General features: G+C 38.2%; 1 protein-coding gene across 1 annotated transcript in view; it reads left to right on the top strand.

Annotated features, from left to right (window-relative positions):
• ndrg2 (NDRG family member 2) overlaps nucleotides 1-7966 on the top strand; it is a 36569-nt gene extending 28603 nt beyond the window's left edge. Inside the window, exons 6-16 of the mRNA XM_032582275.1 lie at nucleotides 18-80; nucleotides 186-246; nucleotides 1993-2079; nucleotides 2261-2317; nucleotides 2402-2505; nucleotides 2582-2620; nucleotides 2709-2760; nucleotides 2847-2894; nucleotides 2969-3004; nucleotides 3191-3242; nucleotides 4346-7966. Of these exons, the coding sequence (XP_032438166.1) occupies nucleotides 18-80; nucleotides 186-246; nucleotides 1993-2079; nucleotides 2261-2317; nucleotides 2402-2505; nucleotides 2582-2620; nucleotides 2709-2760; nucleotides 2847-2894; nucleotides 2969-3004; nucleotides 3191-3242; nucleotides 4346-4509 (763 nt within the window). The 3' untranslated portion in view covers nucleotides 4510-7966. The remainder of the gene's footprint in view (nucleotides 1-17; nucleotides 81-185; nucleotides 247-1992; nucleotides 2080-2260; nucleotides 2318-2401; nucleotides 2506-2581; nucleotides 2621-2708; nucleotides 2761-2846; nucleotides 2895-2968; nucleotides 3005-3190; nucleotides 3243-4345) is intronic.
• The last annotated feature ends 4034 nt before the right edge of the window (nucleotides 7967-12000 follow it).

Below are 12000 nucleotides of genomic sequence, written 5' to 3'. Positions count from 1 at the left end.
TCTTTTTGCTGTTGTAGCTACCAGTACCCCTCCATGGAGACCGTCGCCGAGATGATCCCTGCTGTGCTGCAGTTTTTCAAGTATATACTACATTTGACTTGACTCACATATATATATGATGTGCTCCCACGCAAAACGTCTTTAAATTAAGCTCTTTTTTTTTGTAAATTCTCTCCGTCTGTCAGCTTCCGTACCGTCATTGGAGTGGGGGTGGGAGCGGGAGCGTACATCCTCTCCAAGTTCACAGTGAGTAGCTTCTATTGTTAGAGCTGTCATTTTTACCATCTGTGTCCTTTGCATAATCTAAAGTAGCTGTCAGAATCTGACACTCTTCTAGCAGTCAGGCAGATGAAGAACACGGTGCAGACCCGTTGAAAGAGTGCAAATTAAGGAGTTCTGCTTAAAACAGATATTTTTTGAGTGGCAGCTATCAATAAAGCTGGGAGCAGTGTTACAGTTTTAAGCTGTCTTAGACTTTTTCAATTGTGTTTTTGCACCAAATTTAGGGAAAATACTGTAGAGACTGTGTATCTGGTACTTTTAGAGAGAGATGCACCGATATGACAATTTAGATCGATATCCAATATTAATCTTCTGCTATGCTGAAAAAACGATATTTATTAAAAATATAAATATATATTTCCTACTGTTTCAAGGTTGTGTAAAAGCAACATCATGGGTTGTTCATATCAGCTCAGTTTTACGTATCAAACCGATACCAACATCTTAAAAAACAGCAAACATCAGCCGATGCCAATGTTGATCCAGATATATTGTTCATCCCCAGGTAAGGTAAGTATTAGGCATGCACGATATATAAACATCAACATCTATATAAACCAACGTCAGTCATTTTTTAATGTGTATGTATACGGCTGAAAAGTAAAACTGATCAAACTAATATATTTTAAAAAATGACAAACATCGGCCAATACTAGTGTAGATGCTGATATATATTGTTCAGCCCTTAGTAAGATAAGTATTAAGGATGAAAGATATATTGGCAATAACATTGGTATTGGCCAATGTGAGTCACTTTTTTAACATATCGGTATTGGTCCAAACAGTAAAACCAATCGGGCCGATACCAATATATTAAAGAAAGGCACAAATCAGCCGATATTGATGTTGATGCCGATACATTGTTCATCGCAATAGTTTATAAATATTAGAGATGCACGATGTGTCAGTACTGATCTCAATATTAGCCATTGCTTTTTAGCACACCGATATTGGTTCAAAAAGTAAAAATGAGCCGAAATTAACATCTGGCATTTATTTCCACCTTGTTGTTGACTGGGCATGTGTTTCTGGAAGGGGTCGGCCATTTTGTATTTGTTTGGTCATGTTACACTGATAGGAATGAAGCGCAAGATTGTGGGGAGTTCACCTAAACTGAAGAATCAATGTCTATAGTTGGTAAAGATCGGTTATCGGACCAAATTTTCATATCGGTTCATCTTTAATAAATATTAGTCGCAGCACAGCCTCTAAGCAGAAAATCAAATGAAAATGACAGTAATTATTCCTGCACCTATATTGCTTTGCAGATATGTTCATTCCCTTTGAACCCACCTTTACACATTTGTCTTGTCACAAAGATAAACTTAAACGGATTTAAATTTTTGCCACATAAAGCATTTTGCATTGTGGGCCAAACAAGTTGAATTTTGAAACGTGAGAAAGTGTGGAAAAGTTCAAAGGGTACAAACTCATTTACAGACAGAATAAACAACACAGCAGCCTTTCAAATACACATCCAGCAAAAATAGATGTGCATTTGAAGGGCTGGGAAAATTTGATTTGAGAGAACAGAGTAAATATTACAACCATGAATTATTATTATTATTATCATTTTCCATCTCGGATAGAGTAAAGTCGAATGTACCAACAAAGAAAAGGCGCCAAACATGAAGCTACCTTGAGCGCAGGCGGTCTGCTCGATTCTAAAGTCGAAGTTTTATTTGCTTTAAACTTGATTTCTGTCTGCAGCTCACTAACCCAGATTCAGTAGAGGGCCTGGTTCTGGTTAACATCGACACTAACGCTAAAGGATGGATGGACTGGGCCGCTCACAAGGTTTGTCGGCTTACCGTCTGACTTCTTGTCTTCCTGCTGATAGAAAATTGAGATTGCAACAAAGTTTGACCAGGGCTGTTAGTCAGTTAAAGGATATAAAATTAGATGAGACGGTGTTATAGATTATGTTTCGGATATGAGGATTAGCTTAATCGATGTGTCCTCTTTGTCTCCTCTCTAGCTCAGTTCTGTGACTTCCTCCCTCACAGAGCAGATCCTATGTCACCTTTTCAGTCAGGTACGGCAAAACCTCTGGAAGAAAACACTTCAATCTACATCTTTTTCATGTTTTATTAAAAAAAAAAAGCTATCCTTTTTGTAGGAGGAACTTTCAGCAAACACAGACTTGGTGCAGTCTCACAGAGAGCGGATCTCCAAAGCTCCTAATCTGGCCAACATCGAGCTCTTCTGGAAGACGTACAACAGGTAAAACCGTCCTGCAGGGGGCAGCATACGCATCGGAACCCAACGGTGACTAACCCCGTCTTTCTCTCCGCCACAGCCGCAGAGATCTGAACCTGGACCGCAACTATACCTTCAAGTAACTGCACCTCTTCTGTCTTGAAAAAATAAAAATCTCCTAAACAGTTAAATGCAGCCCATCTGAGTTTGAAATGTGTCTTTATCAGGTGTCCAGTGATGTTAGTAGTTGGGGATCAAGCTCCATACGAAGATGCCGCTGTAAGTTCAAGGTCTTGTAACTTTGATATTCCTGTAAAGAACGTTGATTTTCTTTTTTCTCATGTTATTCTTCCTGTGTCCACCAGGTGGAGTGCAACAGCAAGCTGGACCCCACATCAACTTCCTTCCTGAAGGTGAAACATCAGCTTGTCTTTGCTTTAGCGTCTCGTCTTTGATTCTGTTGTGACTCTTGTTGCCCCTCCCACAGATGGCCGACGCAGGCGGCCTCCCTCAGCTCACTCAGGTAACAGGAGCAGCTGAACGTTTTAGAAACGTCACAAACTGCATTTCAAATGCATGAGAAAATGACCTAGTTGTTAAAATAAAAGTTGCATTTGTTTAAAAAGAGAGGAAATGTAAAAACCCTTCTGAAATGTTTCTGTTTTTGCTTAACTGATGGATTTTATTGTTGTTTTTTCTGTGTCTGCAGCCCGCTAAACTCACCGAGGCTTTCAAATATTTCATCCAAGGAATGGGTTATAGTAAGTTCCCTTTTCTGAAAATTCATCTAACATTTCTCAGCTAAACATAATTCTTGATTATGGGTTCTTCCTGTCTGTATGTTTCTTGGTAAGGAAATATATATATATACATAATATCAGTGTAAGAGTAAATATTGTTTATTGTTCACAACAGCAATACAATATCAGTATCGGCCCACATTTTCATATCTGTGCATCACTAAATGTTACATGAAATTCACAGTATTTCTAATAGGAATGCACAATATATTGGCCCTAACATCGGTATCTGCTGATACTAGTTTTATTAATATATATATATATATCATGTTAGTCCGATAACAAAACTGGGCCAATATTAACAACCAATATTTATCATGATCTTGTTGTCATTTGTTTCTGGAAGGAGTGGGGAGAAGGCTGGTAATGTGGCATTTGATTGGTCATGTGATGTAGCGCAGGAATGTGGGGAGTTTAATTGAAGTAGGGAAGGAAGTGGTGCTGTCAGCGGTGTGGCAGTTTTTTTTCCAAGGTGTCAAAAGGACACTGAAATACATGTACAATATATGCAGCATCAGTTATCTGCTGTAGCAGCAACATTACTATCAGATATCGGCCCAAATTATCACATCGATTCATCCCTAATTACTTGCATGTTTTTAGAATGCTTTGAAAAAGGCCGTGGCTCTTCTTTAGGACACCAGTCACGTTAGGAAAAGTGATTTGTATCATCATTCTGAACGCAGTGATCATATTTCTAAATTTATTGTTGTTCAAGGATGCTCTCATTGGACAAACAGTGGAGGAAATAGTAAAACCAACTACAGTTTTCCAGGGTTTTAAACGTCATTGATTGGAATTTAATAGGAAAATGATGAATCAAAATTCTTATAAGACATTTATCACGATACATGATAAACGATACGATAAATGCCCACGCCTATGCTTACATTAGGGATTTAAGATTCAAGCCCATACAATCTGATACTCGCTTTTTGGCTGATATCGAACCGATTTCCTGGACAAAAAATGAACGCCATAGTTATGGGAATGTTCTGCAGTTGGGTTGTTTTCTTCACATTTACCGCCTTCTGAACATAAATAAACACAATCTTTCTCCCCAGTGGCTTCCTCTTGCATGACCCGCCTGTCCCGCTCCCGCACCACCTCGCTCTCCTCCTCCTACTCCATGGACGGGTCCCGCTCTCGCTCGCGCACCCTGTCCCAGGGCTCGCAGGGGGGCCAGATGCCGCCCAGCCCCTCCCAAACCATGGAGGTCTCCTGCTGAAGAAGACTCCGCCCCCCTTCCACCACCTCACGACGGCAAGAGCGGAGAGCGACAAAGGAAAGAAGGGAAAGAGGCGAAGCGTGAGCGCAAAGAAAACGAGACGAACGAACGGCTTCCTCGATCGGTCAAAACACGACTCCCACCATCCCCTCCCCCCAAAAGCAGACAGAGAGAGAGAGAGAGAGAGAGAGAGAGAGGGTCTGTCCTCCATGTTGGTCCAGCACAGATGCAGTCTTTCAGCTAGAATAGATTAAAAGGAACCAGGAAGGAGCTGCAGAACAGGAAGCAGTCCTCTCTCCCTCTGTCAGCCTGTAGACCCCTTTAACCTAGATCCAGAGTGTGGCATGTAGAAGCTGCACTCATCACTTTAACCCGTAGAAACACGTCAGGAAGCAGAACTGATGATGATGATGATGCTGAAGCTAATGATGATGTAATAGGAAAAAAACTGCAACACTTTTCTCTTTATTACATGATTTTAATATAATATAGAATAAAAAAAAACATACTATAGCAGAGATACTTACTACAATGTGTGTGTCCACTACTTTTACTGCTAGTTTCTAATGTGTTTTTTTTTTTTTTTCTGATTTGTAACCCGTCTCAACTAATGGCTGAAGCAGTCAGCAAGAGCCATTCTAGCAACTACATGTGCATCTCAAAAAAAAAAACAACAAAAAAAGTTTAACATAATTAAAAACTTGATTTATTTCGGTTTTGTTCAAAAACTGAAACTCGCGTATTATATGTATTCAGTTTCAGTGATGTATTTCAAGCCCTTAATTCTGTTGGTGTTGATGATTGTGGCTTACAGTTGATGAAAACACAAAATTCTATTTCTTAGAAAATAAAAGCTTTACACAAGACCAATGAAATAAAGATTTTTTTAAATATAGATGAATATTAGCTCAGTGTTCTGTATGTACTGTTTTACAAAATGAGCTTTTCTTTAAAGTCCTCTCACTGCTGCACAGTGAGAGGACTTTCCACACAAAGTCCCACACAACGTGTGGGACTTTCTTTCCACACAACGTTCCATCAATTTGCATAGACACTACACTTTATTATTATTTTTTTTTTTTAGGAAATACCTCTTTATTGATATCTCTGCGAAAACCTGGGCAGCCATCATGTCAGCAACTGTCCACCTGATTGGGTCTTTTTTCATCGATGGGTAAAATCCAACAATTCTGTATTCAATATTGATTTTTATTGATCTTGTGTTCAAGTTTTCTGAGGAACATAATTTTGGGGTTTTCATTGGCTGTAGGCCTTAATCAACAGAAATTAAGATTTGAAATATATTACTATGTATGTAATGGAGTCTGTATGATTAGTTTCAGTTTTTGAATTGAATAACAGAAATAAATGAACTTTTTAATGGTTTCCAGATTTTTTTTTTTTTTTTGTTGAGATAAACATGTTTTTCCCTCCTTGGTGTTGCCAGGGTTTTTGGGTTTTTTTGTCTTCCACTCGTCCCGTCCTCAACGTTTTACTTTATCTTTTTAAATTTTTTTTTTTATATTGGGTGTAAAGAGGTTGAAAGTTGTAATTTTTTATTTATTCTCCTGAATCTGCATGCCTGGTCTCACCCCACGTGAATACTGCCTGGATATTTTTCTTTCATATTCTGCTAATAACGTGTGTTTGCTTGTTTGTGTCGTTTTGAGTTTTGGAGCGACAGTCTGAAGGACCGGGCGGGTTGTTGTCTGCTCCAGCGAAAGCTTTGCTGTCGTCAACTCGAGTCGCACATTTCTAAACTAGTGCTTCCAACCTTTCTGGCCGCGTGTCGAACCACCCGTGACGTCTGCCGAGGCCAGAAGGGACCACTGTGTTCACCGTGTGGGTTGTGGTTCTTGTTTCTCTCTCGCGCTCTTTTTTTTTTCTTTCTTATCCTCCGTTCCAGTTTTATTCGGGAACTAAAGAATTACGAGTTCCCAGTAGGAAAAATCAACTGGACCGCCCTCCGTAAACCCCACGGGAAACTGGAAGAAAGTCCGTCACGACTTGTAAGGTGGACTCAATATGGCGGCTCCTCCAATCAACAATGGAAACGTTCATTTTTAGGAAACACACAGGTAAGACTGCGTCACCGCTTAGAGATGCGCGTGCGACTCTAAACTGAGTGGTGAACAAATTAAAAATGGCGTTTGATTGTAGAGCGTAAAACTTAAATTGATGTTTGTAGCTAATGCAAACGATGTTTACGGGCGTCGCCATCTTGAAATTCCAACTTCCTAACTCGAACGCCGTTAGCTCGGGTCTGACGTCAAAACCCAACACCGAGTTTCAACTTCGCAGGTAACCTGAACGCAGCATTACGTTGCCTGTGCGTGGATACCTCGACATAGAAGCAACCGGCTTACTTGAGGCGGGATAAAAATCCCACTCCTCAGTAATGGAAGCAGCTTTTATTGAAGTTGGGCAGTTGCTTGTTTGTTTGTCGCGCGGAAGTAGATGGGAAGTGTTAGCTTCCGGTTTGCAGATTTAACTTAGTTGAGTAGGAGGACGAAAATGGAAAACAGGAGGATGCTTTTTTTCTTCTTTTTTTTAAATGGAAAAAAAACCCCTCAGTGAAACAGCCCCCCACTGCCAAAACAAGCGAAATAAAAACCGCCTGAACCTTGAATTGTCCTGTTACAGCCAGGAAGTAACAGCGAACTGCCAAATTTCAGCGCCTCGTTTATCTGGTGACTCGGATCTCCCTCTAAACGTTAATATTTCAACACAAAGCTGTTCACTGCCCCGTGACATGTTGCCAACGGCCTGACTATATTTCTAAAAAAGAAAAAAAAGAGCTTATATGTGGATGCAGCCATGAACGTTTTCACATTTTTAAACCATAAGATTTCAATGAGTTGGGTGGAGACGGCCTGTTTCGTGTTTGTGTGATCCGGTTCTACTTATCCAAAGCTTTTTTAAAAAGGAGGCCGAGCCGTGATGGGTGAGCATGACGGGGGAAGTCCGTGGAAAGCTTTAAGATGGAGGTTATAATGGCAGGAAAAAATGTAACATGGATTCAGGGTGTTGTTGGTTTTGAGGCAGGTTCCGATTTCAGTCAGACACGGAGGAAAAAGTCCAGCGGTACTTCTTTCTTTCTAAAGAGTTGAGCAGGGATGTGTGATTGTAAATGCTTGTCCATGTTGTCTTCTGTCTGACTCTTAATTTTTATTTCAACCTGTTTTTTTCCTCTTCTACATCTCTTTTCTTTATATCCGTGTGAAGTGTTAGTTTATTGTCCCGACGTGCTCACAAGTTAGTTAACCGTGTGCTAGTTCTTGTGTAACTTTTTTAGCATTAGCGCTTATAAGGGAGAGTAATATAATTAACAATTAAAAGATCGAAAGTAAAAAACAAAACATAAGCTGACATTTACTTGTGTGACTCATTTCCCTGTGTAATACGATGAACATCCTTAAAAAGCAAACTTAAATATCAATAAAAGCTTAAAGAGGAACAACTTGTCCACTGTCTTTATTTTCATATGTATAGTTTCTCATTTGTACACTTATATATTCAAAAAAACTGAATAAAACAACTGAGTAGGAACTGTCCAAATGTCTTTAAATTCATATTTTAAAAGTAAGTTGGTTTAAAAAGTTGCATTAATCACAGGTTTCAAATTTTGTCGTGACAGGACTGTTTAATCTTGTATATTCTTTTTTTTTTTTCCGGTTGTCAAACGTTTGAGATTATTTTGAGACTCGAGACGGTTGAGGCTATAACAGAGGATTAAGACAGTGCAACAGTGCTGGCTAAATGTAAAAGGTTTTCCCAATAAACATCCAAAAATACTGGTGGTTTACTGACAGGAGAGTCACTCAAGAAAAAATAGGAATCCAAATCAAGCTGGTCTTGTATGAAAATATAGTAATACAATAATACATTCGTGTTAAAATACAATAATTCATTTTATTGCTAAAATGGTCACGGTTGGAATTACTCGTTGAGTTTACTGTCCTTTTTATCTTCAAATGAACTTTCTGTTTTGGTTTTTTATGGCGTTGTTTATGTACCATCCACAAATAAAAACCCTGATGTTCTGTCTGGTTCGCACACCTCACTGCCATGTCTTGGCAAACCAGTTCTTTCGGAAATAAACTTCGTAACTTAGAACCAGGTGATACATGGTTTTTCCATTGGTTTCTAGAACAGTCTTGCATTTTTTTTAAGCAGCTATGTGTCAAGAAATCTAAAGATAAGGAAGCTAAACTGCGGTTCCCTGCAAATATATTATTCCAGAATAACTTCGGTTTGGTTATAAAGCTTAGTGAAAACCTTCCTCTGACATCTGACTTGCACGTTTCTTTACACCCAAAGACGGGCAAATGTTTTAGATTGAAGTTGTTTGTAAGAGTGACTCAAAGTGCAAGACCAAAAGAGACAATGAACTCAGGAAAAGGCATAGCTAGGGATGCTATTCCTAGCTACGCTAGGAATGTAAGTCAAACACAGTGCATAAGAGTAGACAGAAATAAATATGGAAATATGACTAAAGAAGATTAACACTTTGGCATTAATCTTCATAGTTTCATACATCTTTGACAACTACATAAATATATAATCAAGCAGTTGATTTCAGCCTTGTAGGGTATGTCTCATTCAGCTGCTCTTAGAACCCTTTTATTTTATAAACTGAAACATAGAAATTACTTAGTTCCAGTTTGGTCCACAAATAAATGCCAGGAAGCAAAATCAAAACATCAACAAAAGGGCTTAAACTTCTAGTTTTAATTCTCCTAAATTAAAAAAAAGTGTTTGTTTTGGTGGTCTTTGCTTTTTCAGAAACTTTCTAGAACAATAAATGTTTGTGGTGAAAAGCAGACAATTCTCGAGACAGACTGTCTTCCCCATTAATAAAACCAGCCATGTCATCTATCCTTTGTAAGTTCCACTTTGCTTCTGATATGTTTCCTTTGACTCACACTAAATATCAGATCCTGCTTTTCTTAGTCAAATCTGACTGAGTTGCTGTCATGGTTGGTAGTTGAATTCAAAAGACTTTTTTCTGAACTCTTTCAGATTCCGATTGACCCATTTGGGATCTGGACATTTGCTTTGCAACAACTGTTCAGACCCCAATGTTTACTACAGAACATGTTCATTAGTTTACTTTAGTAAATTTTAGTTAAATGTTCCACTTTTTACTGATGATAGTTGACCTGATATTCGTTCATTCAAAAAAACAGCAAGTCATATCTGGGCATAAATCAACGTGGTGTTATTATTCACCTCTCTTAACCCTTAAGGTTACTTTCAGTTTTGGTTGGTAAACTGGTTCACCTGAGAGCTCAGAATATTTCTCATTCTCCGTCTGTTTGGTAAACATGTCTCACCACATCCACCAAAACCTGTTATGCAAATAAGTCAGCATGGTCTGTTGTGGCATGGTTTTTCTTTCATTTTCTTTACATTCATACAATTTCTAAGAAGTGGTGTGTCCAGAGAATAAAATAAAGGGTTCGAAGAGCAGCTGAATGAGATATGAATGTGAATAGGTAGTACACTTAATACTTTGTATGCTTAAAATGTACTTTCACAAATGTAAGTATGTTTGAAATATACAAAAGTATACTCTTTTTTTTTTACTATGGAAATCTTCTGTTATTATTTTCCATGCTGAGTAGGATGTTACCAGGTCATAAAATGACTTTATGCTTCTCACTGACATCATGAGGGGCCCTGATGCTTATCATGTTAACAGTCTTGTCTAAAGGTTATTTTGTAATGGAGACTTAACTTTCTATGATGGAAAGTTAAAGTCAGATGATGGAATTAAAGTCCATCATTTAGCTGCAGAAAGCAAAGTCAGAACAACTAAGAATCTCAATGAGTTTTGCATCTCTTCCACTGAATGTCCACTCAGTGTGGGTGGAGAGGCAGCAGTGGCAGAATCTGTGAATACATTAACAATAATGATCCTCAAACCAGAGACCATGATCTACATAGGCTTTCACTTCATAATTTTCAAAATGATTCTGTTGAACCAAAATTCAAAACCAGTGTCTAATTTTCATTGGTTCATTTTCAGTTTTTTTTTTTTTTTTTAAAGAATTACTTGTATGATTTTCAAGTTATTTCAATGAGCATTGTGAGTTTTATGGTCATTAACAGAGGGGGTTCAAATAATTTTGTCTATGTGTGTACACCTTAACACACCACTTCTTAGAAATTACTTGAATGTAAAACAAACGAAAGAAAAACTATGCCACATTCAGTGATGAATGTTTGGGAGTTTTACCTGCGGAACAATCAAGGACAAGGTGAAAATATTTGCCAAACAGATTAGATAGGGGAGTTTCCCTCTCTGACTGGCGAACCAGTCTTAAACTAAAGAAAGAAAGAAAGAATACGTCAAGGTTAAGGGAGGAAACTAATCAGGTGTGTTTGTTTATGAAATGGTTTTAACTCTGTGGGTATTAGGCATGTCTAGTTACCACTATCAGAAAGCATACATTTTGCCCACACACACCAACTATTGCACCATAGCATTTATAGTTTTATTTTGTTTTGCTCTTTTTCTAACTTAAATATTTGTAACTTAAATATTTCATCAAACTGGTTTTACTGTAAGACCAAGATAAACTTTTTAAACACAAAAGGCAGTTTTTAAATGATGATATAATTTAAGGCAAAAACATATCCAAGTTCATGTGCCCTCTCTAAAAAAAAGAACATATGCCAATTACTGACAGATCTGTAGAATCCATCCATCCATCCATCCATCCATCCATCCATCCATTTTTTGTACACCCTAGTCCCTAGTGGGGTTGGGAGGGCTGCTGGTGCCTCTCTCCAATGAACGTTTAAGGTGAGAGGTGGGGGTCACCCTGGACAGGTTGCCAGTCTGTCACAGATCTGTAGAATCAAATCACTTAAATAGAACCTATTTAACAACATGGAGGTTATGTATCTCAAAACATAACTAAACAAAGTCTTGAAAAGGGTTCCAAGGTTTAAGATTTCAGTGGACATAGTGAGGGCCATTATCTATCCAAAGTAAAGTGAAGGGTGGGGACACATTGAACAGTAGTGAACGGGATGCAGTCAAATGCTCTATCAACCTGTCCTTTGCTACTCTTGGGTTCTGTGTGTTGACCTGGCACTTGTAGGCAACCAGCTTTTTATGAGTTATAAATGCTTGGACAGGATACACTTAAACCACAACTAAAAACTTTCATGAGGATCTAGATTGGGGTTAATATCTTTACAACCCTGAGAGCCATTCTCAGCCTCGGCCCAACTTAGCAGAATTTGTCATTACAATATTAGTATAACTCATTACGTTTGACTAGATTCATGACATGTATAATATACCACTCACCCATCATCCTCAGAACATACAGATTAAAAAAAAGCCTTACATGTTATTTGTGTTAAAGGGTTGCCATAGCTTGTTTATGTAGGATGTAGTGTTAGTGAAGTTTATTTTATGATAAAGGAAAATATTTATTCCTGTTTTAATATACTTTTTTTCAAGCTTGAAAGTCG

This window comes from Xiphophorus hellerii, chromosome 14 (assembly GCF_003331165.1).
Source record: "Xiphophorus hellerii strain 12219 chromosome 14, Xiphophorus_hellerii-4.1, whole genome shotgun sequence".
In the NCBI taxonomy this organism is placed as follows: Eukaryota; Metazoa; Chordata; class Actinopteri; order Cyprinodontiformes; family Poeciliidae; genus Xiphophorus; species Xiphophorus hellerii.
Note: the sequence above shows the minus strand (reverse complement) of the source record. Positions and strands in the feature narration are given on the sequence as shown.